Below are 27201 nucleotides of genomic sequence, written 5' to 3'. Positions count from 1 at the left end.
ATAGGATTCCTGGTAACACTTTACTACAGGATCTCGTTACTTGACGTTAAAGGCAGGGTAGGCGCTTTGGTCCAGAATTTTTTTGGTATGCTGGTTGAAAGTATCTTCACATCCGGATAGCAATCACTAAGTTAAGTGTTCTAAATGTATTTATTTATATGTATATGTATATCATCTTTGTAGGAAGGTGTAGGACCATAAAATGTTCGGTCCGAATGCAATGTCCTAGAAACCACCTTTGGAAAAAAGATATTTGAAGTGTAATTTAATTGTTTAGTTCTCACGTCCCGTTGAATAACACGGGGAGGCGGGGTTTATGACCAATACTAGGACCAGCCACCGGGGGGGCGATCGAGACCATAGACATTCTCTTGGTCGGCGTTACGTCACAAATCATGTGACTTGCATAGCAACAAGCCGCCGCCATGTTCGAAGGGTAAAACAAACCGAAGGCTAAGCCCGAGGTCAATCAAAAAGGTATCTATTCACAGAAGTTTTGCTGTGGATTAGGCCTATGTCAGTTATGGATACTAACGGAGTACTTTGTATTAATGATGAATGATATCTGTGTATGCAAATGTATGTTTGTGGTGAGAAGTGAATGTAATAAAGCGCTTTGTGTGACTAACTTAAAGCTGCAGTCCGTCGTTTTTCCTCTTTGTCGCCATCTCTGTTCGAAATCTGCAATTGCAGTTATTCGCGGAATTATTAACTGTGCGTGGGTAGTAAATCGGCATGAAACAGCGCGGATGAACACAATGTAATGAGGCTGTCGCGTCGCTGTGGATATTGTACTTTCATCAGCAATCTCAGAGTATACTTTTTGAAAGTGTCAACATTAGAATTTTCATCGGAAAATGTCATCTGAACAAGTAAGTAACATTCACTTTTGTTCTGACCAAATTCGGGGGGTGGGGGGAAGCATTGCAGTAGGCTATATCATACTGATTAAATCTAACGATTGCTTATATCACGTCAAAACGTGAAAAATATATTTTTTCTGTAGCCAATCTGAAGTCCGAAGTCTTTGTGTTTTACAACTGGTGAATCTCCAGTTGTCACTGGTGATTGTCGCTTTAAACTTCCGGGATCCGCCATACCAAGTGCTAAGCTAAATCTCCACCATCATCCACACACGCTATAATAGCCGACTAGCCGAGACTCCTTCTCTATGTGTACAGAAGTGACGTAATGACGCAAAGACATGCTCGAAATTCCCGCGGAAATCCACCAGTACCACTGGAATTAAAATCATTATTACAAGCTTACCGTTTTGAATCGAGGTAAGGCAAGCAGATCGTTTTGAACACTGGCTGGTTACGTTTTTTTTCAAAAATGTCTTTTTTGATATTTTTAAACACAAAAAAGTGCCGGACTGCAGCTTTAACGTAGCTACGTTACATGTCTGTGAAAGGCACCGGGGTCGGGAACCTTTTTGACCAAAGAGACATTTTTTCATTTTTGGATAATGCATTTTTTATCAAAAAACGGTCCATAGACAACAAATATTCAAACAAATATTCAGCAAACAATAAATAAGTTGCGTTGGAATTAATTGTGCAGGGCTTTCACTGTGAGGTTGAGTTACCAAGTGATGAGCATAAATCCTCTTTTGTGTGCGTGTGTGTGTGTGAGAGAGAGTGAATGCACACAGTATTTACATCTGCTGTGTTTACGTGAATACTCGACTTGGCATTTTGAAATATTTCTGTGTTTATTTGGCCGTTTAGGCGTGACACCGAAAACAAAGGCTACTGTGCTTGCTTGTCCGTGTTGCGGTCGGAGCGCGCGCGCAACGTCCTGTCAGTTCAGTTCTCTTTCGCGACTTATCGCGCTTTTAATTTTTATTTTCAATATAAAGCACATCCTGTTCTTTTCTTTCTCATTAATTCATGTTTTGTTATTAATAACTGTTACCCATAAAATGATAACATTAATTTGAATCTTGTTTTTGGTTTTCTTTATTCCTCTTGTGCAGAACTCACAATATACACATTAAATTTTTTGTTGCATTTTAGTTGTAGTTGGAAGTATTGTGTATGTGCGCGGTCAAACTGTAAACACAAACAATTCACAATTAGTAATTTTCACTTCTCCCAATAAATTTCTACAAACATAACATCTGCTTAGATGATAAACATTAAACTAAAGTATATACTTATAAATCAAAGATATCCGGTACAGCAAATATCACATGTGATATATTAGCATGAAACTATCACATATGTGTGATACAACTGTCAATACAGATTTCTATAAAACAGTCTCTGTAGGCTATTACAACACGTATAAACTCTAATTAACAAACAAATACAACATATATTGCATGAATATTTCAATAGGAAATTTAAACTATAAATATCAAACCAAATATAATAAACAAACTAATATAGCATTAGGCGTTTAGGCGCTAATCGCAAATAGCGATCTTCATAGTTTTATCAATACACTTATAACAACAAAATGTTACTCACCACGCTGGGAATATATAGTTTAGACTATTAAGGTTTTATCTGAATTGTTATAGAATATTAGAAAATCGGCATGAGCATCAACATGGCTTTCTCACAGTTCGGTTCAGTTCAGTTCTTTTTTTTCTACCTAGGCGATCACATGTGCACACAGAACAACGTCCTTAAAGGGGCAGCACCCTACATCCCGGCCCCAATGACCCAAACAGGTCATTCAAACAAAGTAAGGGTGATGTGTCAAACTAATTCAATTGAGAATACTGGCTTCCAGGAGGCAGATCTTGTCTGCAGGACGGATGAAGACACCTGCCTGTGTTTTCACTTCCACAGTACGCACAAGTCCGTCTGCACCTGGATAGACTTGAGTAAGCAGACCAAGAGGCCAGTGATTGCGTGGTGTGTTCTCATGCAGAATAAGCACAAGATCTCCAACTTGAAGATTTTTCTTTGGTTGCAGCCATTTTTGGCGTTGTTGCAGTGCAGGCAAGTATTCCTTGAGCCATCTGCACCAGAAGACATCTGCCAGATATTGCACCTGGCGCCATCTGCGTCGGTAAAGGTCTTGTTTTACAAAGGCTCCCGGAGGTAGAGTTGGACCTGAACGAAGCAACAACAGATGATTTGGTGTGAGTGGTAGAGGATCTGATGGGTCGTCTGATAGTTTAGTGATTGGTCTACCATTGACAATAGACTCAACGCAGCAAAACAGTGTTGCCAAACCTTCGTCATCTGGTGCCTGCTGTGACAGGACAGTGTTTAGAATGGAACGAACGGTGCGAATTTGCCTCTCCCAAACACCACCCATGTGGGAGGCGGCAGGTGGATTGAAGATCCACTTTACATTGTGCTGTAGCAAGTAATCTGAAATCCTTTGTTGATTCCACTCACTGATGGCTTTCCGCAACTCTCGTAATCCACCGACGAAATTAGTCCCGTTATCTGATCGTATTTCCGTGGGTGGGCCTCTCCTGGAGATGAATCGCTGTAAGGCGTTGATAAACGAGTCAGTATCGAGGGTGTGCGCAACTTCCAAGTGGATTGCTCTCGTAGTGAGACATGTAAACAAACATCCGTACCTCTTGAGCTCACTGCGTGCCTTCTTAACCAAGAATGGCCCGAAGTAGTCTGTGCCCACACGAGTGAATGGAGGCTCACCTGGTGTCACTCTAGAATCAGGTAAGTCCCCCATTTGCTGAGTTTGCGGCTTAGCTCTTAACTTGCGACACTGTAGACATGACTTGAGAGTTCGGTTAATGACAGTACGTCCCTTTAGAATCCAGAAACGTTGACGAATTTCTGCAAGTACTCGCTCTGGACCTGCATGACCCAGGCGAAGATGATAGTGACTGATAATCAGATGGGTGACGTGATGATTGTTAGGTAGGATCACTTGATGTTTTGCCTCAAAGGGAATTGGGGCATTTGTTAATCTGCCTCCCACACGAAGGAGTTGGTTGTTTTCATCCTCAAAGGGTTTAAGCTTGAGAAGAGAACTGGGTTTTGCTTGAGAAGATCCGAAAGATGCAGTTTGTGTGTAATTGAGAATGGCTGATTCTGCTTGTTGGAGCTCACTTACAGTAAGAGGGTTGGATAGATGCACACTTGTTTTCTTGCGTAACAAAGCCTTGACACGCAACAGGATAGCAGTAGCCCTTTTCAATCGATGCCAACTGGAGTATCGTTCCAGTAGTCTGTCCACTGCATTTTTCATCACTTGGTTTGGTTTTATGCTAGCTGCATAGACCTCTTTGGCTCTTTTAACTTCTGCTTCCTCTGGCAAATCATTTATGATGGGTTGAGCAGGCCAATGTTCCTCCTCAAGTTGAAGAAAGTGCGGACCAGATACCCATCGTTCACTCGACAAAATCTCTCCCATAGTCATTCCTCGAGAGACATCATCCGCAGGGTTAGAAGCAGAGTCAATGTGTCTCCACTGGCATGGTTCTGAACGCTCATGTATTTTTGAAATACGGTTGGCGACAAATGTCTGGAAACGACAATGCTTGTTGTTGATGTACTGAAGTACGATGGTACTATCTGACCAAAAGAAAGTCTTTTCGATTGGAATCTCCAAGTGGCGCTTGATATGCTGGTCCAGCTCCGTAGCAACTACAGCTGCAAGTAGCTCCAGACGCGGTATGCTAATTGGCTTGATCGGTGCAAGTCTGGCCTTTGACATCACCAGCCTGCAAGTGTCGCCAATCCTGATGTATGAAACAGCGCCGTAAGCCAGTTCCGAAGCATCGGAAAAGTGATGGAGCTGGGTCGCTAACAAGCAACTAGTGGAAGTTGGTCTGAGACATCTCGGAATTTTTAGCGCAGACAACAGAGGCAAGTCATTTAACCATCTGCGCCACTGTGCTGCTATGTCCACCGGAACCTTCTCATCCCAGTCGACTTTCATGCGGCATAACTCTTGAAACATTGCTTTTGCCTTGAGCACAAATGGACTTGCAAATCCTAAAGGATCATAGATGGAACTGGTAGTGCTCAATACTCCTCTCTTTGTTGCAGGTTTGTCCACTGCTTTGACATCGAATGTGAAGCAATCTCTTTCAACATCCCAAAGGACACCCAGTGTTCGTTCAAATGGCAAATCCTCCTGGTCAAGGTTGACCTCATGTAATGACTTTGCCCAATCGTCAGCTGGTATTGATTTCATCACTTCCTTAGAATTGCTTAACCATTTGGTTAATCTAAAGCCTCCACAGTTGAGTAGCTCACGGAGTTCAGAAGCAAGTTTAATGGCTACCTCCACTGTTGGTACCGACTTAAGACAGTCGTCGACGTAGAAATTTCTTTTCAAGGTTTCCACGGTGTCATTAGAGAAGCTTCCACGGTTGTCTTCAGCCACTCGTTGCAAGGCAAAATTAGCAGCACTAGGACTCCAGACACCTCCAAAAAGGTGAACCATCATACGGTAATGCTTAGGTGGTTTGTCCGGGTCGTTGTCCTCCCACCACAGGAAGCGAAGCACATCTCTTTCATCAGATGGCACTCGGACTTGATAAAACATGCTCTCGATGTCTGCATTCAGAGCAATGGGTTCTTGCCTAAACTTGAGAAGAACTCCTAGTAGCTTATTGGTAAGGTCTGGGCCTTGGTAAATATGATCATTCAACGAAGTACCTTGGTACCGTGCCGCACAATCGTAGACAATACGAACCTTCTCCAGCTTGCGCGGATGTATCACCGGATGATGTGGCAGGTACCACACACAACCATCGTCTCTGTTAATGTCAATGACCTCTTCTGCATATCCTTTCAGCAAAGAGTCTCTGATACCTTCTGTATACTTGTGATGCAAAATCGGATCCTTCTTTAGCCTCTTTCCTAGAAGGTCTAATCGATGTTTGGCCATTCCGTAGTTATTGGGCAGTCGTGGTGGATGTTCTTTGAAAGGGATTGGTAGTGTATAATGACCTTTCTCTTTGACTGCTTGCTTGTTCCATAGATCCACAACTTGCTCATCGACTACTGACAGTGAGTCATTGTTCACATGCACTGGATCATCCAGTTTCCAAAATCTTTCAACAGCTTGTTGTAGAGAGTGGTCAGCTTGAATGAAATTGGCAGAAATAGATGTTGAACCATCTGCTACTGGCCCATGAAGTGTCCACCCCAGTCCAGTTAGAATCGCATAAGGTTCGCCTGACTCACCGCAGCGTGTCTCACGAGGAGCAAGTATGTCTGGTTGGTCTAGCCCTATCAGCAGGTGAACCTCATCAGCTAGATCAACGTCAGGTAAACTGATTTCATCCGCAATTTCCTTCAAGTGCGGCCACTGGAACACCTCATGCTGTGTGACAAAGTTGTCTAGACTTATGTTCAGGTGATCCCGACAGAGCACTCCTTTCATCAGGTAAGAGTTCCTTTGTTGAGCATCTTCAACTCGTAGGTCCACTGCTAAGGTGACTACGTTGAGATTTTTGGTCTCCATGGTGTTTAGTTTAATGTTCATTTTGCGTGACTCCAATTTAAGAGCGTGAACTAACTTCTTAGAAGCAAAGGTCCCATTAGAACCACTGTCAAGCAAAGCAAAGACATTCATAGAGAATCGATTGTGTTTGTCTGAAACCACTACTGGCAAGATGGGAAGTGCAATCTTCTTTCGACTTGCTTCAATGCACTTTCTAGTGGCATGTGCTTGAATGGCTTGAGGTGGGTCAGCAGCTGGCTCACCTCCAGTAGCTTGATTAGTAGATTGGCTTTTGTCGTCGTTGTTAGAAGCTACGATGGCAGAGTGCAGCCAACTGTTGTGTTTTTTCCCACATCCAGGCACCTTGCATACCCAGTTGCGAGTACAGACAGCGCTGCGATGACCTTTCATGAAACAGTTCAGACAGAGTTGCTTTTGTTGAACAAAGGCCAAACGCTCTTGAACGGACAGAGCTCTAAAGGCTTGACACTGGTTCAGAAAGTGTCCATCAGTGCACTTTGGACACTTAAATCTTGATGTCTTTGGTGTGGTGTATTCATTGGTAACTGACACTGTTGCAAATGTCTGCTTTTTCTTATTGAAAGTTGAATTAGTACTTGGTTTAGAACTTGCTGGAGAATTTCGACTGGCAGAGCTAAGGAGATTCCCAAAGATAGGATCTGCTCTCTTAGCAGCTTCTGATTGAACAAGACTGACTATGTCATCTAACTTTGGCAAGCGACCAGACTTGATGATCTCATAGTTTATTGTGAGCCACCTTTTCTTCATGTCTTCAGGTAGCTTTTCAACAATTTGTAGCAAAGTGCGTCCACCATTCAGCTCTTCCTCACACTTCATTGCCTTTAAAGTGTCTCGGCAGCTGCACAGAATGTCCGCAAAGCTTTGCAACTGCTTGTTGTCTTTAATGTCTTTGTGATTAAGCACCTTGTCAACCCATGCTTGTGATATTGCATATGGATTGCCAAAACGTCTCTTCAGAATAGCCATGGCTTCAGCATAGCCCAGGCTAGAGTTGGGGTTGTACAAGCAATGTGAGATAGCATCTCTAGCTTGGCCGACAGTGTACTGATGCAGTCGAGTGAGTTTCTCTTGATCTGGCACTGTCTCTTTATCAATCACAGAGGAGAACAATCTCATGAACTGCCAGTACTTTAAGGGTTCTCCATCGAACTTGATGATGTCAACTGGTGGTAGATGCATGGAATCGATGTGTGACTGATATTGTTGCCTTGACAGGTCTAGTAGTTGGCATAAAGAATTCTCGTTCACTGCTGAAAGTGAGGAACGAAAGTTAAGGGATGGGTTACCTGAGACAGGAGTGGAAAAGTCTTTATCTGTTGTTGTTAACTCAGCCTTTCGACGACTTTCCTCCATCTCAGCATCTTTGAGTTTCAGTAAGCTTTTCAGTCCATCCATTTCAAATTCTGCATGCTGAAGTTGTAATTTAAACTCTGCACGCAATCGCTCTTCCTGTCGAGCAATGAGCTTGGAAAACTCTTCCTTTTCTTTCTGTCTTAGATTTTGCAGCCCTTGAAGCTGGGTAGACAGCTGGTCTACAGAAGACATTGGAGATTTAACGGCTTCATCAAACATTGACTCTTCCTCTTGGAAATTAAGTGCATCTGAAGATTCTATGTTTGGATCCTCCATTGATGGCTTAAAGTCCTCAAACCAGCTCAAGACTGTGTGCTGAAAGTCTTGAACATCACGCAGGACCGATGTTAAATAGCCCTTAGAAGCATCAAGATCATCATCATCTTCTAATGTTTTATGGTACATGTCATGAATCTCATTAAACCGCAAAACAGCCTCATCCAAAGCAGCAACTTTCATCTCCACTTCTTTGGACTGGTTACAGTTCATAGAAGTTGTAATCTGTGTCATCAAGCGTGTCACTGTAGCCTTTGCACTTCCACGTTGACGCTTGAGACATTTTTGTTGTTGATCAGGAGTCACACTTGTTTCTGAATCTTGGTCCATGTTGTCATTAATCTTTTTAACTCCTCGTGTTTGACTTTAATGTTACCCATAAAATGATAACATTAATTTGAATCTTGTTTTTGGTTTTCTTTATTCCTCTTGTGCAGAACTCACAATATACACATTAAATTTTTTGTTGCATTTTAGTTGTAGTTGGAAGTATTGTGTATGTGCGCGGTCAAACTGTAAACACAAACAATTCACAATTAGTAATTTTCACTTCTCCCAATAAATTTCTACAAACATAACATCTGCTTAGATGATAAACATTAAACTAAAGTATATACTTATAAATCAAAGATATCCGGTACAGCAAATATCACATGTGATATATTAGCATGAAACTATCACATATGTGTGATACAACTGTCAATACAGATTTCTATAAAACAGTCTCTGTAGGCTATTACAACACGTATAAACTCTAATTAACAAACAAATACAACATATATTGCATGAATATTTCAATAGGAAATTTAAACTATAAATATCAAACCAAATATAATAAACAAACTAATATAGCATTAGGCGTTTAGGCGCTAATCGCAAATAGCGATCTTCATAGTTTTATCAATACACTTATAACAACAAAATGTTACTCACCACGCTGGGAATATATAGTTTAGACTATTAAGGTTTTATCTGAATTGTTATAGAATATTAGAAAATCGGCATGAGCATCAACATGGCTTTCTCACAGTTCGGTTCAGTTCAGTTCTTTTTTTTCTACCTAGGCGATCACATGTGCACACAGAACAACGTCCTTAAAGGGGCAGCACCCTACAATAACTTTAAACAGAATCGTCAACTGAAATCTGCGCGGATTATTACGACACATTTATAGGACATAAAGTGTCTCTGAGGCAAAAGTGAAAGTACCAGCGGTCAGCGGGTGAAATGTCTCTTTGCGCAGTAAAAGTACCCGTTTCAATAAAATTATTTATTAAAATGTATAAAGCCTACTTTTACATTTTCGCCGCTGTTCTAGAATGGTTTCAACCAGCTTGAATCCCAGTGCAGGAGCTGTAACGTTAGGTTACCAGAAACGTGGTTAGCTAATTGCTGTGGTGGTGACTCGTGACACTCGCGAACAGCACTGAACACGCACTTTTGCCGGTACAACTTTAATATTAATATTATCATAAACTTTTCATTAACTTCTGTAGGCTGTACTAGGCTACAACAAGTGAATTGTAATAGGGCTTGGGCGTCGTGACGTCATACTTGGCGTGGCGGCCATGTTGATGGCCTCGCGAATGTAAACATAACCAGAGCCCGTCTACGGAGAGCCTGTTCACTCCCTATTAAGTCCTATTGTACCGAATTTTGGTTGTAGTTCCACCAGAGTTCCACTGGGGGCGATCACCCCCGAGTGCAAAATGAATGGGAGTCTATGGGGCTAGACGGCTAAATGTGTCCCTTTCAGCCGATTGCCGTTGAGAAATCTCAGATTTGATTGTAGGTTTGGCAAGTTCAACATGGGTTATAGATCGAAAATTGAATGAACGAGTACTTATGTCCTTTCGATTTCTTACAGGTTGAGTTGTTGTTGCTCATAACACGCTAGCATTCTGCTAATGAACGCTGATTGGTCAGTGAAGGACTGATTACGACCAGAGATACCGCTTGATGGCATCATGGCATCCGAAGCGGGAACAGAATGTATTCTAGCAGAAACTCTTCTAGCACGTGTGTTTACCTGTGTCAGCTGTGCTGGCGATGCCTCGAGAGAAAATAAAGTGCAGAGCGCGAAAGCACCACAGTGACTGAAGGATTGCCGTAAAGCAGTATCTCTGGTCGTACGATGTGTATGACGTCATTGACATTTTGAAAGACTTTTTAAAGCAAATAAGTGACTCTAAAAAATCTAACACCCAGCAATGTGCAATTTCTTTGCATCTCCTTTCGAATACAACATTCAAATTACTAGACAAAAAATTATATCTTGAGAAAAGTGGATTTTGAGGGGTATAGCTCCATAGACCTCCATTCATTCTGCACTCGTCCTGTGAGCGCCCTCATATGGAATCAGAGTGGAACTGCAACCAGTCAGAAGCCGGAAGTGTAGCGAGAGTGAACCTTCTCCCCTTATTAGACATTCTCTGACATAACGTTACAGCAAGTGGAACGAGGAGAAGAAGCAGAGTTGGAAGAAAGAAAAAAGATGTTAAAATCCCAAAAAGGATGCGGAATTTACCGTGATACACTAAATAAGGAAGCCAGGGACCGGTATGTGGACAAAACCGGTACTATTAACGGTTTGGATCCATATGAAATTGGAAAAAAAGAGTGGAGCACCGACAACGACTTGCTGCCGCCGGTTTGCATAACCGATATCTTCGGCTACCTAGTTTGTTTTGTGAGCGCCTACACCTCAGAACAGTTCCGAAGCTACAAATCATTGGAGTCGCATGTAACTTACAGTTCACCAATGGGTGGGTTCAGGAGCTGCAGATCATAAAGCCGGCAAAACAGTGGGAACACAGTAACGTTAATCCGGACAAAGGTAAGCTGTGCTTCACCTAACTGCTAATGTTAGTTTAGTAACAACCGTTCACACATGTAGCTGCTACTTTTAACTATGTGTTTCAAAAGTATATACACGTAACGTTATTTGAGCTTTTTTCCCGCTGTCTTCCCGTTTTAGTATTTTCCTGTAAAATATCCCGTGTTTTAATAACGTTAAAGTTTTGTAGTACAATTTTTTTTTTGTCAGCAGAGGGATAGCAACAGAAAGATGAGTGTTAAAATTTGTACAAAACAAACTAGGTAACGTTAGCCGAAGATATCGGTTATGCAAACCGGCGGCAGCAAGTCGTTGTCGGTGCTCCACTCTTTTTTTCCAATTTCATATAGATCCAAACCGTTAATAGTACCGATTTTGTCCACATACCGGTCCCTGGCTTCCTTATTTAGTGTATCACGGTAAATTCCGCATCCTTTTCGGGATTTTAACATCTTTTTTCTTTCTTCCAACTCTGCTTCTTCTACTCGTTCCACTTGCTGTAACGTTATGTTTACATTCGCGAGGCCATCAACATGGCCGCCACGCCAAGTATGACGTCACGACGCCCAAGCCCTATTGGTTGCTTTTTCTGCAGAGATCCGATCTCTGTTGATGTGTCTTAACGTTAATTGTTTCATCGATGGTTTGTTGGGACCTTGCGAGCCACATGATTTTTGCCAAAGAGCCAGATATGGCTCGGGAGCCGAATACAGATCTTCTTCTTCTATAACAGAATGTCTTATCAGTATATAGACAACAACAGAACACTTTTTCGGCATGATTTGCCGAAGGTTTTGCGCTCGTTTGTCTTCCGCTTCGTGTTGCTTAATGGCGGGCGCTTGTTTGTTTTACCCTTCGCCGCGTTGCTATGCGCGCGCCGTGCATTATGGGAGTAAAAGTCCCGGATGTCCGACCTCGAGAATGTATAAAGGCTAGATGGCTCAAGGCGGAGTCAGCGGTGTCGTCAACTTGGCGGCCATCTTAGGTCAGGAGACTGCGCTGCTGCTCCCTGCTGCTGTGGACGGAAGGTGAGTGACAAATGCTCGTAACTTGCTGAATTCTTGACGGATTTACAAACGGTTTGGTTTATTACAAACCTTATTAATGTGGCTATGATTTGTGCTGATGCCGATGTTTAAATTGTAGCTTCACATTTTGAATGTATGCAGTATGCAGTTAAATAGCCGCATCCCTGACGTTTATGACACACCAAACCGTTTGAAAATCGGTTGAAAATTGAGCAAGATATAGTTATTTCAGCACTACATGCACAATAGACTTTAATGTTATAACTGGACGAGCGGACCTGTCCTAAAATGGCCGCCGTGTGACGTCGTCGGGTCCCATTGGCTCTCAGCGCCGGTAAGCCATCTAGCCTTTATACATGTCTATGATCGAGACGCTTTGGCTTTACTTTCCAGGGCTTGTGCGGCAGGCTTGTTCTATATCAACAATCAACGCTGAAATGAATCTGCATCAGTCAGGTGGTACAGGTCAGAGCTCTTTAAGTTGTTTATGTTCATTATTATTGTAATGTAATGTGCTTTGAGACATGAGGTAGTTTAACACCGTCTCTTGTGATGCTTTTGTTTGCTCCCTGCTGTGTGTGTTCATGTGTTTTGAAGGAGGCGTGTCTGGAGACACTCTGAAGGAAGGGTGGGATCTAATCCTTTCAAAGCTAGCTTGTGAAAATTGTCTACCTATACTTTTAATGCATTAACTAACATTAACGAACAATGAGCAATAATTTTTTAACAGTAGTTATTCATCTTTGTTAATGTTAGTTAATAAAATTCTGACATGACCCTGCGACTCACTGCATCAAACAGGCACCGCCGGCAGCCGAACGGGAAGTAATAAGGACCAAACTTGCACCTTATTGGAGATGTAGGCTATTCTAGATATAGGAACAGGACTCAGACGTAACATGCAAAATTTCACGCTAAGTGATTCCCAGTGAAATTAGGGCATAAAGTTGGCTTGACACTGGATATTCGCATATTTAGGGACCGTCTCTAAAGTTATACTACATTGGTGCACACGTTTCTAACTTCAATAGCATTTGAAGAGAATAACTTTCAGTCATAAAACTAACTGTAAAGTGTTGGAAACTTCTGCTGGAAACTCACCCCAGATCTGACAGATACTGACAGACGGGAAGAGAGGTGCTGCAACAATGAAAAATGTGTGGAAAAAAACATGTTTTTTTTAAACATTCAAGCATTAACACCTATTCTAATATAGCCTGACTACGTCAGACTTCGTACTTCCGCTCAATTTCATTTCGCTTCTGTACTTAGTCAGAGACATCGACATGTCTCTCAGTTTTCCTCCGGCCTGAAAACAGCCGGCCAATCAACGAACAGAGGGCGGGCTGAGAGCCGTGACGTAGACGCTAAGCGCCGAGTTTGAGATTGGGGAAATCGAAAACGACCGCGGATATGGAGACAAGGGATGTAATCTTGCAATTAAGTTGCAGCATTTCCGACAGACTCGAAATGAACAAAGAGCTGTGTTTGACAGAACTAATCCTAACTTTGACAGTTGGCTGCAAATATTTTCCTGTTTCTCTTTACTGTCAAATAATAGTTTAGAGGCCCCGATTGTGCCGTGGATGCGTAGATTTACATCACATAATCTACAAAAGTCGTTGACATCCATGTTCACTCCGGTATTTCTCTCGATGGTTTCGTTTTCGCATTATTTATAATGTGTTTACAGTGGCAGTTCGATGCTGCTGAGCTGGCGCATAACACACGTCATAACCAAACGTTATGTGATTGGCTTACGGGTAACCAATGATTTTATACTTCAGACGAGCGCCCCCCCCCGCGATAAAGAAAACACTTTTCAATGATGCCATGCCAGACTCTGTCTATGAAGCAAAGCGAAGTAGCAGAGTTTGGTATTACCAGGCTAATTCTAATAGACCGACTTTGAAAAATAGCATATTAGGTCTCCTATTAACAAGAATTTGTGAGGATTATGCTTTAAATAAGAAAAATATTGGATGTTTTGCTATCATCACATACAACCCATAATATTCCACTGGTTTTTAAAGTATTTGAGGCCAAAAGTTATGATGTGAAAAAGACCAATGAGAAACAGAAAGTATGATATGTCAGTATTAATAATTATTTTGGAAACTATTGTGCATAAGCAGAGATATTAAACATGCACAGAGTAATTTTTATGTTGTGTTGTAAATGACGCCTAATGGCATGAATCTTCGTCAGTGACATCAAAGCCATTGTAGAAATGCTCTGTTAGTCATTCATGATTTGTTGAAAATATAAACAATACGTTCACTGATATGAGTCAACGTGGGAGTTTTAAACAAAACTTTTTCAATTAAAATTAAATGACTTGAGTTCACCTCTAAGTTTTTTTTTATGTGATGAGAAAGAAAGACTGGGCCAGCAAACCAGTGCAATAAATACACTAAACTTACGTGACGCTTCGTAAACGAATGACTTTAGATCGATTCATTTTGATGAATGTCTAAAACTTTGTAATACTTTGTCTCCTTTGTTTTTCTATTATCTAAACGTATTATATTATAATTATGTTTTTTTATTTCAAGAATAAATTTTATATGTGATAAACTGTCTTTTGACATTTATTTCTGGTATATTGTCAGTGGGGTCACAGTTCTCCCTATATTTGTGGATGCGTATTATTGTTTCATCATCCACATTTGTGTTCACATTTTCATTTAATTCCATGTAACATGTCTGCCATATTTCAAACCAGATTAAAGTGAGGAGTGTCAGTCTGTGACGGAAGAAACTACAGCAGGTTTATCATACAAGTATCAGCCTGAATGAAGGGAGGGACTGTGTCTGTTCAGCTGTTACAAGAGAAAATAGAAATAAACCAGGAAGGATCTCCTCACGATCGGACTAAACTTTCATATGGACACAATTTATAGAGACACTCTTGAGAACACGTCGAGTTGAGTTGAAGGTAAGTCATGGAAGAATCAGAAACACATTTACATGAAGTCTGACACGAGTGTGACTTGACCATGTTTGAGTTCAACAGGTTTAATGTAATACTTAATCTTGTAAAGAAATGAAATGTTTTTGAATCAAAATTATAGATATATTTGCATTTTTGAAAATGAAATCCTGATTCAACACAACCTTCAACATGTGTTTATATGTATTTAAAAAATTGCGCTGTAAAATAACAGTAATCTACTGGCAGCTGTGGTTGCCAGCAAAGTACTGTTAATTTACAGGCCTCTACCGTTATTATACAGCTCTCCTTTTTTACAGCATGTTACTGTAAAAATACAATGGACGGTAACTTGTATCATTTGGGAAACCGATTGCTTCAAACAGTTCAAGTTTAAAAACGAGTATTTAAACTGATAGTATTGTGAACTTCATTTGAGTCCACTGAAAATGAATACCTCTTAATATAATACTGCAAACATCTAATGTGTAATCGTGAATGAATTAAAAACATGACATTAACTAAAATCTTTGCAGTTAGCGAACAGTAGCACACATGTATGTGCTAAAGTATTTAGCAACGAGATTGTCACGGCATCAGCAACTACACAGTTCCTGCGTTTAAATAAAGCAACGGGCAGCATAACATCTGTGTTACTCTGCTCATCTTTGACTGAAACACAGGCTCTACTCTCCAGCACAATGGTGACCCACAAAACTCATTAATTAAACTAAAAGATCTCTCCTGTATCATCTTGTGCAAAACACATAAAACACTTCAGTTTAATATTTACTCTCTTTATCAGTTATTGACTTCGCAAAACTTTTTTCTATTAACTTTTTCTAATATTTCAGTGAAATTAACTTATTTTGTTTAGTAAACCTGACTGTTAAATTTGACAGAATATTGCTGTTTTTCCTTGATTTTACGGTAATCTACTGGCAGCTGTGGTTGCCAGTAAAATGCTGTTTTTCTACATTTTTATGCCGTAAATTAATTTACAGTTGATTACCGTTAAATTACACTTCACTCTGTTTTTTTTTATTTGACACATTTAACCCTTTAAACCCCACTGCAAAATCTTCAGTTTTAAATGAACACTTGTATGTCCACACTACAGGGTGTTGGAGTAACACTGAAGCAGTGTTGAAGTTAATTATATAATTCAGTGATTAATTAACTGATGATTGAGCATTAGTGATGAACACCTGACAAGGACAGAGAAACAACAAGAAGATAAAAAAGTGAAACACAAGAACTAAAACTTAGGCCCCGTTTACACGATGGGAAAACGCAGATATTTCCCTGCGTTTTGGCCTGTCATTTACACGAAAACGCCGTTTTTATCCCAGAAAACGATTATTTCTAAAAACTCCGGCCAAAGTGGAGATTTCTGAAAACGCCGGTTATGTGTTGTCGTGTCAACTGGGAGAAACGGGGTTTTAGGTTCTCTCTTGTCGATTCTGAGGATTCTGATTGGCTTGCATGGCTTTATCCCTCTCCCTACACTGCCGCCCGCCCATAGGTTTGGCATAGTTATGATGGCGATCGACGGCGTATTTATGCGGGTTGTGTGCACGATGTTATTATTGAAAACGGAGGGGGGGGAATATTCGTTTCTCTAAATACCCGGCTATGTGTAAATGTGGCATTACTTCAGCCACAGAAGACATCAAATCTCTGAAGATCTCAGGATCTGAGGATTCTGGATTCTGAGATTCAGGATTCTGAGGATTCTGATTGGCTTGCATGGCTTTATCCCTCTCCCTACACTGCCGCCCGCCCATAGGTTTGGCATAGTTATGATGGCGATCGACGGCGTATTTATGCGGGTTGTGTGCACAATGTTATTATTGAAAACGGAGGGGGGGGAATATTCGTTTCTCTAAATACCCGGCTATGTGTAAATGTGGCATTACTTCAGCCACAGAAGACATCAAATCTCTGAAGATCTCAGCAGAGAAGGATTAAACAACTCTAAAAAATAGCATTACCAGCTTCACTTATTATTAACCAGATTGACTTAATTCATTTTTTCGTCTACTGAAATTCCTATTGAGAATTAACAGAGGTTTAGATGTTGTTTTGTTTCATTTGACATTACCATTATGGAGATCAGTGTTTGCTTTAGTTGGGGTCCTGACCCTTCACTTTAACTGTAGTAATTATTTGGCTGCTTTAACTGCGTATGTATAAAACACATTTGTTGTGGCAGAAGCAAAGCCAACAAAACTGAGATAAGGTGTTGCTGGTTATGTTTTGAATATTACGTCATCACATAATGGTTGTCTCTCTGATCTCAATCAGTTTCTAATTACTAATCAAAAATGTGTTTATTAACACAGTTTAATTTAATAATACTACACTGTGAAACTAATGCAAAAGACCAAGCAGTGCTATGCAATCGGTTGTGAAGGATTTTTAAACTCATAATTCATAAAAAAAATTTGAACTATGGTTTCAGTTAGACAAACACAGACATCAAAAATCAGCCAATGAATCTCAACAATGGTGACAATCAACAAAAAAAGATAACATAAAATCTGAACATCACAGAATACGCTACTAAAAGTCAATACAAAACCAACAGCAAAAATAAAAGCAAAAAGTACAAATTAAAGAAAATAACCAGACAATTCAGCTGCATAATTTATTCATGCTGCAATGCATGCTGGGAGTGGTGGCTGATTTTTTTTGTACTATGCTGGTACCCAACATGCATTGCAGCATAAAACTTCTGATTGTCACCATTGTTGAGATTCATACTCCGATTCTTGATGTCTGTGTGTGTGTCTAGCTGACCTGAAAATTCAAAATGTTCTTAGTATAAACTTTTTAAAATCCGTCATATTTTCTAAATGCCAAATTTCAGAAAAACATCATTCTGTAAAATCACAATAAGACCAAAATCAAAAATATAAAACATCAATAATATTATTAGACAACAAATGAGATCAGTGAATTGGGCCAATATATGATGATTGAGACCATTATCAAAACAGCCATAATCATATGATACTGTATTCTTTCAGCTTTTTCGCCATAGCAAATGTATTTTTAAGACACAGCTACCGCAGCCAAAGAAAAACTAATGTTCAAAGGTCAAGAGCCCAACTAAAGCAAACACTGATCACCATCATGGTAACATCAAATGAAAATAAAATGACATTAAACCTCTGCCACCTTTCAATACGTCCTTTTGTAGATGTAAATAAAGTCAGGTAAATAAAGTGAATCTGGTAATGCTTTTTGTGGAGTTGTTTAATCCTCCTCTGCTAAGATCTTTTGCAAAGATTTTTCTGTTCCTCTTGTTCTGATAGAGGAGTGATTCTGATGTTCCTCAGTGTCTCAATTAACTTCGAAAATTAACTGAATTAACTATGAAATTATTCACTCAGTCAAGTAGACTGTATTAGTGAACTAGGCAATAGTGAATGAGGGTATAGGGTGTGATTTTGGAACACAGCCTCTTAGTGTCGACTTTGAGCGCTGTTAATTCACAGTATATTCCTGTAGGCTAGTTTCTCGAAAACGACAAATATAACCCAGAAGGCATTTTTTTACGGTATATTACTGTTTTAATGAAAAACAGTATGTTACTGTAAAATTTGGCCGTTTTTTTACAGAATTTTTTTACAGTGTATGTACTACATGTAGATACACGTTGTGAATTTATATCCTGCTTTGTCTTGACCTGTTTAACCGGTTTTCTTTTAATAGAAAGTGATTGTAAATGTGTATCTCGCTTTTGGACAGAAAGTTAAGTGTAAGTATTATTCTAAGGCAAAAAGCATGTATGCTGACACACTTTTCTGTAATGTTTTCTCTTTTTTCATATTTTATTTTTAGCATTGTGTCTCAGAGATGAAGTTCATTTGTTTGACTCTCCTGCTTGTTAGTGGAATTACAGATTCAAGATCAGGTAATTTATTCATCATTGTGAATAATACTTTATATTTATTGCACATTACTGTTAGTCTAGGACAACATCAGGTTAAAAACCTTCAGGATGTTCAGACCTGCTCTCTTTCTCTTGTAACAGAGCAGTATGAAGTAGTGGGACCTGCAGATCCTGTATTTGCTGTAGCCGGTGAAGACGTGATTCTGCCCTGTTCAGTCAAACCCAGCATCAGTGTTGTGGACATGAGAGTGGAGTGGTTTAGACTTGATCTGAAAGACTCACTAGTGCATCTCTATGATGATCATGAAGACAGAAACACAGAACAGATTCAGTACAGAGGAAGAACAAAACTGACCCTTCAAGAACTACAGACAGGAAACGCATCACTCAAACTCTCATCAGTCCGAGTCTCTGATGAAGGACGTTATAAGTGTTTTATTCAGTCTATGTCCTGGTATGATGATGTCACTGTTGATGTCAGAGTTGAAGGTGAGGAAACCAGTGAGAACTAGCTTGCTCTTTTCACAGAACAAACTAACTTAAAAAAGCCAGAATAACAACAGAATGTTCTTGTTGATCTGTAGCTGTAGGACGCCCTCCGGTGATCACTGTAGATGGGTTTGATCGTTCAGGAGGGCTTCATCTACAGTGTGAATCTGAAGGTTGGTATCCTGAACCTGATCTTGAGTGGCTGGACAGTGAAGGAGTCAGTTTGAGTTCAGAAACTACAGAGACACACAGAAACTCAGACAGATTCAGTCTGAAAAACACCATCATTGTTTATCACAGTGGCAAGATTCACTGCAGAGTCAAACTGAGACATCACATGCTGGAGACACTGATAAACACCACAAGTAAGTACTGACACGTCTGTTACTGGTAAAGAATTAATGATTATCAGCTTATTATGTAAAGCTAAAAGCAATAGCAGCATTAGGTTTATAATAGAGCTTTTTGTATCATTCAGAACTGAACATTATGTAAACACCTGTAAAAATAAGTTTGATTTGTTTTGCAGATAATAGGTTTATTTCTTGGAGGACGTCAGTCATCCTGAGTTCAGTTTTTGTTGTGCTCGTTGTGATTGCTGGAATACTCATAACTGTGTTTGCTCTTAAAAACAGAGGTAAAGTTCTTGTTTTCTATTTTATATGTTTATGTTAATAAATAAGGCATCCTGTGGATAGATTTTTTATTACTAGGCTACTCATGTTTAATTAAGATCATCAGTGTCACTCAAACACACACAGACATCAAAATTCAGCACATGAATCTCAACAATGGTGACAATGAATAGTTTCATGTCGCAATGCATGCTGGGTGCCAGCATAGTACAAAACTCCCGGCATATTACAAAACTCCCAGCATGCACTACAGCATGAGTCAATTATTAGGCTATTTGTATTTTTGTATAACTTTTTAGTTGCTTGTTTTGTGATGTTTAGAGTATTTTTTTAATGGTCACCATTGTTGAGATTCATGGGCTGATTTCTAATGTCAGTGATATGATATGTTTGAGTTCTTACTACATGCGACGCCGCGACATGCGATGAAAGGTATCTTTCCAGGTTACCGTAAAACTTCAAATAATAGCCGAGTCCCAAATAGACGCCTGTCTCTTTTACACGCCTGGTGTGGCTACAGGTTTGGATAAATAAAGGCCGGTCTCAAATAGAGGCCGGGTCTTTTTTTAGTTTCGGGTTGTATTTAATCTTCTAAAACCCCTCAGATCGTCTGTTTAAGCCAGTTATATGGTGTAGATTGGGCACGCAAGAGAGCCCTGCGCATTTGGGCGGGAGCTGTTAGCGCAAGCAAGGCAGGAGGTATCGCACACCGGACGAGATGCGCCGCGCCGCGTGTATCGCACACCGGACTAGATGCGCCGCGCCGCGTCCATGTATCGCACACCGGACGAGAAGCGCCGCGTCTATGTATCGCACACCGGACGAGATGCGCCGCGCCGCGTCTATGTATCGCACACCGGACGAGATGCGCCGCGCCGCACACCGGACGAGAAGCACCGCGCCGCGTCTATGTATCACACACCGGACGAGAAGCGCCGCGCCGCGTCTTTGACGAGTTATCACACACCGGACGAGAATCACCGCGTCGCGTCTGTGACAACTCGAGTTATCACACACCGGACGAGAAGCACCGCGCCGCGTCTGTGACAACTCGCGTTATCGCACACCGGACGAGAAGCACCGCGCCGCGTCTGTGACAACTCGCGTTATCGCACACCGGACGAGAAGCACGCGCGTGCGGCATTTATGACAACTCGAGTTATCGGACGCGCACTTTGTCAGTTTATGGCCAGCAATATTGTTATGTTTAAGGACATTATGGAATTAAGATCATGTCTATGTTATGACTGTACTGTACAATTAAATACAATCGTTGCTTAGTCTACACTACAGTCTGAATTCACTTTACCTCAGAGCGTCCGTTAACTGAATTGAGAATATCATCTGAAAATCCGATAGCAGCAGCAATTTTCATTCAACCAGCTGATTTCTTTAAATGAATGTAAAGCTAAATGTATATTGCAGCGCAGGGTGAAGTCTCAACACTAAATTAAAGGCCTGTCTCATATAGACGCCTGTCTCCAATACAAGCCGGTGCAGTTCGGCGATTTGGGAAAATAAAAGCCCGGGCTATTATTTGAAGTTTTACGGTAGTAAGAGTTTTTTGTCCAGCCACGACGATTCTATTTTAGAAACGGTTTCTGTTTTAAACACAAAGTGTGAGAATGATAATCTCAGGTACTGTTTATGTGCTTTATTTAATGTAAAAAATCGTTTAATGTGACTTTTAATATCATTTAGTGCTCCCAGCTTTGTAGCTGTAAAAGCAACATTGGATAATTCACCTCAGATCTTGAAATTAAACAAATGGAAACAAGAACGATCAAACTGCGAAGAAACAAGTGTATTATTTGACAAATATTGTTTTAGTAACTCAATAGCCTATGCATTTTGAATAATGTTTAAATGGTGTAATATTTGTGCATTTGATTATGTAGCCTACTTATCCATTTTCTTGCGATTGCCGTCAAGATTACTCTCTGGTGCTGCGCACCTTCCGCGAGACTCCACCCACACGCTGTTCTGATTGGCTGTGGGTTTTGATTGATTTTTACGCATCTCGCAGTCGGGTTTAATTTTATTAAATGATTTGTCTGTCCACACTGAAACCTCAACAATGATGACAATCAACAAGATATTCAGATAAAATGATAAACTCCAAACATCACAAAACAAGCTGCTAAAATTCATGTCACAATAGGCTACATGCTGGGATACATGGATGAGTTTTGATTGGTGCACCCAGAATGCACTGCAGCATGAAGCTTTTTGTTGATTGTCACCATTGTTGAGATTCATGTTGATTCGTTAGCTGTGTGATTATTAATGATACAGTAGTTTTCAATAGAAAAAAATCAACATAGAGCTCAGTCTTAAACCTCAGAAACAGCTTTTACACACTTGTGGAAAGTCAAACTGGTTAATAAGTGAAGTTGGTAATGCTGTTTGTGGAGTTGTTTAATTTTCTGCTGAGATCTTCAGAGATTTAATTGATTTGATTTGCAGTTTATTCAATGGCTGACATCATTTGCTTATTATTTGCCGTAGAAATGAATTTAAATGGTAATAAAAAAAGTTGTCAACTGAAGCATTTGAAATAAAATAATCATTTACAATTTAAATAAAAAACAAAATAATTATTTATTTGGTTGAACTAAGAAAAATAAGCCAAATAAAAGTTAAAAAAAATTCAAGATGAAAATACTAAATAAATAGTTTAACTGAGTCCATGTAAAAAGATAACTCAAAAAGTGAAGTAAAGTGTTGACAGTAGTGCATGTAAGACAGATATTGGCTCAAGCTTCATGTTCACTGATGTGAAGTACTGAGGAAAATGTATTTGTCACAAACAGTGTGGAAGGAAATGTTTGTATATAAGTTATATATTTAATGCTGTTTTCTCTTCTTTATATATTTATCCTGAATTTTCTTCAGCACACATACAACTACAGGATGAGCACAGGAAAATGCAATATGGTGAATCTGTCTTTATTACGTTATTAATTCAGTATTAATGTCAAGTCTGTTTTTTTAATCCACAGAATATTTAATTAACTGACATTATGCATTCACATACTAGTATATCTCCTGTAATTTGTTATTACTCAATCAGAAATGATATGTTATTAATGCTCATGTTGTCTGAATTCTGCTTTCTCTTTATTCTGAATTTTCTTCAGCACTCGATCAACTACAGAATGAGAAGAGAAGCATTCAGAATGAGAAGAGCCGAATACAACATGGTGAATCTGTCTTTATTAAGTTATTAATTCAGTATTAATGTCAAGTCTGTTTTTTTAATCAGCTGAATATTTAATTAACTGACATTATGCATTCACATACTTGAATATTTCCTGTAATTTGTTATTACTCAATCAGAAATTATATGTTATTAATGCTCATGTTGTCTGAATTCTGCTTTCTTTTTATTCTGAATTTTCTTCAGAACACATTCAACTACAGAATGAGAAGAGAAGCATTCAGAATGAGAAGAGCACAATACAACATGGTGAATCTGTCTTTATTAAGTTATTAATTCAGTATTAATGTCAAGTCTGTTTTTTTATCCACAGAATATTTAATTAACTGACATTATGCATTCACATACTAGTATATCTCCTGTAATTTGTTATTACTCAATCAGAAATTATATGTTATTAATGCTCATGTTGTCTGAATTCTGCTTTCTTTTTATTCTGAATTTTCTTCAGCACACGATCAACTACAGAATGAGAAGAGCACATTACAATATGGTGAATCTGTCTTTATTAAGTTATTAATTCAGTATTAATGTCAAGTCTGTTTTTTTAATCAGCCGAATATTTAATTAACTGACATTATGCATTCACATACTTGTATATTTCCTGTAATTTGTTATTACTCAATCAGAAATTATATGTTATTAATGCTCATGTTGTCTGAATTCTGCTTTCTTTTTATTCTGAATTTTCTTCAGCACACAATCAACTACAGAATAAGAAGAGAAGCATTCAGAATGAGAAGAGCACAATACAACATGGTGAATCTGTCTTTATTAAGTTATTAATTCATTTTTCATTTAAAGTCTGTTAACAGCCATAAAATATCTACTTAACAGACTGTTTGTATTCATTTAGTTTGTGTGTCTTAATGGTTATCAGTTGTTTATAATGTATATTTATTCAGTCACTGATGTGCTTGTGTGATGTTAACACACCCTATAAACACAACTAATGAATGATTGTAACTTGTTTGTAATTTCAATGTCAAGTCAAGTCATCTTTATTTATAAAGTGCTTTTTTCAATACAGATTGCTTCAAAGCAGCTTCACAGCGATAACAGGAAAATAATGCAACAAAGTTTGTTTCTGCTGCAGATCTATAATGTTATTTTCTCTGTATTTCTGAATTTTCTTTAGAACGTGATCAACTTTTACAAAGTCAGAAGATTATTATAACACAAGGTGAATTTGTTTATATGCCTTTATTAAAATATTAATTACTTTTGAATTATTTTGCAAAATAATGAATTAATACACTGTGCATTCATATATGTCTATGCTATTCAATATATTGTATTATAGGATATACAGTATAAACTGTAAAGTCGTCTTGGATTTTGTTGATCTTCAAGCAATTATTAAAATTATTGATCTGATTATTGATTCATCTAAAGATGAATTCTGTTATGAACCCTTTATAACTTAATTCTTTCTGTTTCATACTTAGCTCTCCCACATTTAAGAACACACACAGGTGAGTAAAATCTATTCATGAGTATTTTAAATTCATCATCATGTCAAACTTTTATTAATTTTTTCTTTTATGTTTTTGAGTTTTTGTTATAATGCTCTGCATAAATGCAATCAAATGATTCATACTAAATGATCAATGATGTTTTTCCCAACACTGTTAAACCTTACCAGGTTTGTGCCAGTAATTGACTGATAATTGTACAGTTCTTTACTGTAATCTACAGTATGTTACTGTAAAAATACCATGCACTAAATTAAAACTCGAGTTAAAACTAATTTCACTTGCAGAAACTGATTGCTTTAAATTGACCAACTGTCGTTTTAAATGTATTAACTAAACATTATGAAGCATTAATAATGTGAGGAAAGTATTACCGTGAACTTTGATTTGAGACCACTAAAAAAAATATAAAATAAGAGATTTCCTCTGGACAAGCAAATACACAGTCATATACACAAATACACAAATACAACGCCTGTTAAATAAAACAATTAGTTTGTTCACTAATCTCATTCAGAGTTTAATTCTGTATCAAAAGTATTATATTAACACCACTGTGAATCTACAGTAATGCATTACAATGACACATTTTTTAAACATCATGCACAACCAAAAAATCAGAGCTACTGTCTTGCAGAAACACAGAGATATCATAAATCAGCACGTCTCTCAACAATGTTTTTTTTTTTCTTCCATACTGCAGTGCATACTGGGAGTTTTATACTATCCTGGAACCCAGCATGCATTGCAACAACTTGATTGTTGTTTTTAAAATAGTGATTCTGCTTGTTATCATCAGGTGTCTTCAATAATGCTCAAACATCACTCAATTAATCACTTAAATATCTCATTAACTTTAACACTCTTGAGTGTGGAGTCATATAAACTCCCAGGAGAGATAATTTAACACTTTTTGAGAGTTTTGCTGTGTGCATTGCTATGCAGAGGTGTAAAGTCCAGGTTCAGAAAGTAAAAGTCCTCCTCAGTGTTTTGTTCCAATCTCCTGGATTTGCTAATTAACAGTTTTTCAGCCAGGAGAAATCAGCTCGCTGAGGTCATGGGTGGAATAAACATATGGCAGGACTTTTACTTTCTGACCCCTGGACTACCTCTGGGCGGGGCTCATTTAACTCAGGAAACCAATCAGTCTCTCAGGATCATTGTGAAGCTATCAAGCCCTAGCAACAATTCAGAGCACCCTAGCAACAAGTTCCACAGACTTCCATTCAAAGAGATCAAATGGGATATATTGGGATAGAAGTGTCATTGAAGGGTGGGCAGCAAACAGCCAATCACAAATCACCTTCAACACTTCCTAGCCCCGCCCTAGCAACCATGGTCGAGCACCCTAGGAACCCAAATGCAAAGAGGGATATCTTCAAATCTGAATGTCATACAGGGATTGCGGTTGGTTTATATCATTCATTCTGACAAGTATCCTTTGGAGTTTCATTATCACTGGCAGCTACCTAGCAACCAAAACAGAGTACCCTAGCAACCGTTTAGCACAGGGGTGTCCAGTCCTGCAGAGTTCAGCTCCAACCCCAATTAAACACACTTGAACCACATAATCAAGGTCTGACTAGACATACTACAAACTTTCAGGCCGGCGTGTTGAGGAAAGTTAAAGGATTATTTACCAAGAAGAGCTCACAGAAAAGTACAAATGCGCTCATTCGAAAGAAAACATCCTAAGGTATAAGGTGATATATATAAGCTGTGTAATTCACTAATCTCTATATAGTATATGGCATTTGAGTGCACCATATATCCAAGGAGTGAACAATTTTTATTTATTTATTTTTATTGAATATAAAATTATACATACAACCAAGGCAATTGTATTCATTCAAGAATGAATGAAAGGCTCAACACAGTAAACAAATAAAAAATACTTAAAAAGACAAAGAAAAACAATAAATACAAATTTGAAACCATATCTTACATGAACTTAGGGTAAAAAAATAAATAAAATAAAAATAAATAAAGTTAAATTAAATTAAAGGGCAATGTCACATCAAGTCATATGAAATCAAAAGATCGAGCAGCTTTATCACACTTCCACTTCTCATTCTCTTAAGGGCTCTAGAAAAACATTGTAAATCATTTTTTTACACAAGTAGTGGGAGGGATTTAAAAAATCTACATTTGTGAATGAAATATTTTGCCATTATTACAATGTTATTGATCAAATAAAAATTAACACAACAGTCTTTTGGAATTCCAAATAAAATATGTTGTAAAGTAAAAACAAAACTATCAACAACCACCTCCTTTTCTATCAACCAGTCCTGAACTGATATCCAGAAGATTTTGGAAAAATTTCATGTAAAGAAGATATGGTCAGTGTCTTCAGAATGGCTATCACAGAAAGAACAGGGGACAATATCTATATTAAATTTTTGATTTAAGAGTTTGTTAGAAGGATAAATTTCATTTAAGATTTTGTTGTGTGTTTCTTTTGCTTTAGGAGGAATAGGGTACACAGTAAAATCCCCAGTGTTAAATCAACACTGCTCGGAGCATATATGGTCCCACTCTACAGAGTGTTAAAATAACACTGAAGCAGTGTTAAAGTTAATGAGATAATTAAGTGATTAATTAAGTGATGATTGAACATTATG

The 27201-nt window shown here is 38.7% G+C and overlaps 1 protein-coding gene across 7 annotated transcripts in view; it reads left to right on the top strand.

Annotated features, from left to right (window-relative positions):
• The first annotated feature begins 14707 nt into the window (after positions 1–14707).
• Positions 14708–27201, top strand: part of LOC307008855 (butyrophilin subfamily 1 member A1-like) — a 66592-nt gene continuing 54098 nt past the window's right edge. Inside the window, exons 1-12 of one of the 7 annotated variants that reach the window (XM_079632120.1) lie at positions 14708–14863; positions 18707–18779; positions 18900–19247; positions 19343–19612; positions 19777–19884; positions 22778–22819; positions 23023–23085; positions 23289–23351; positions 23554–23595; positions 23799–23861; positions 24241–24285; positions 24551–24577. In XM_079632120.1, coding sequence (XP_079488246.1) covers positions 18722–18779; positions 18900–19247; positions 19343–19612; positions 19777–19884; positions 22778–22819; positions 23023–23085; positions 23289–23351; positions 23554–23595; positions 23799–23861; positions 24241–24285; positions 24551–24577 — 1129 coding nt within the window. In that variant the 5' untranslated portion in view covers positions 14708–14863; positions 18707–18721. Of the gene's footprint in view, positions 14864–18602; positions 18624–18695; positions 18780–18899; positions 19248–19342; positions 19613–19776; positions 19885–22777; positions 22820–23022; positions 23086–23288; positions 23352–23553; positions 23596–23798; positions 23862–24240; positions 24286–24550; positions 24578–27201 lie in introns of those variants that run through there. The other 6 variants (XM_079632126.1, XM_079632123.1, XM_079632121.1 and 3 more) reach the window with 6 other exon arrangements.

This window comes from Phoxinus phoxinus, assembly GCF_949152265.1.
Source record: "Phoxinus phoxinus genome assembly, chromosome: 1".
Lineage (NCBI taxonomy): Eukaryota > Metazoa > Chordata > Actinopteri > Cypriniformes > Leuciscidae > Phoxinus > Phoxinus phoxinus.
Note: the sequence above shows the minus strand (reverse complement) of the source record. Positions and strands in the feature narration are given on the sequence as shown.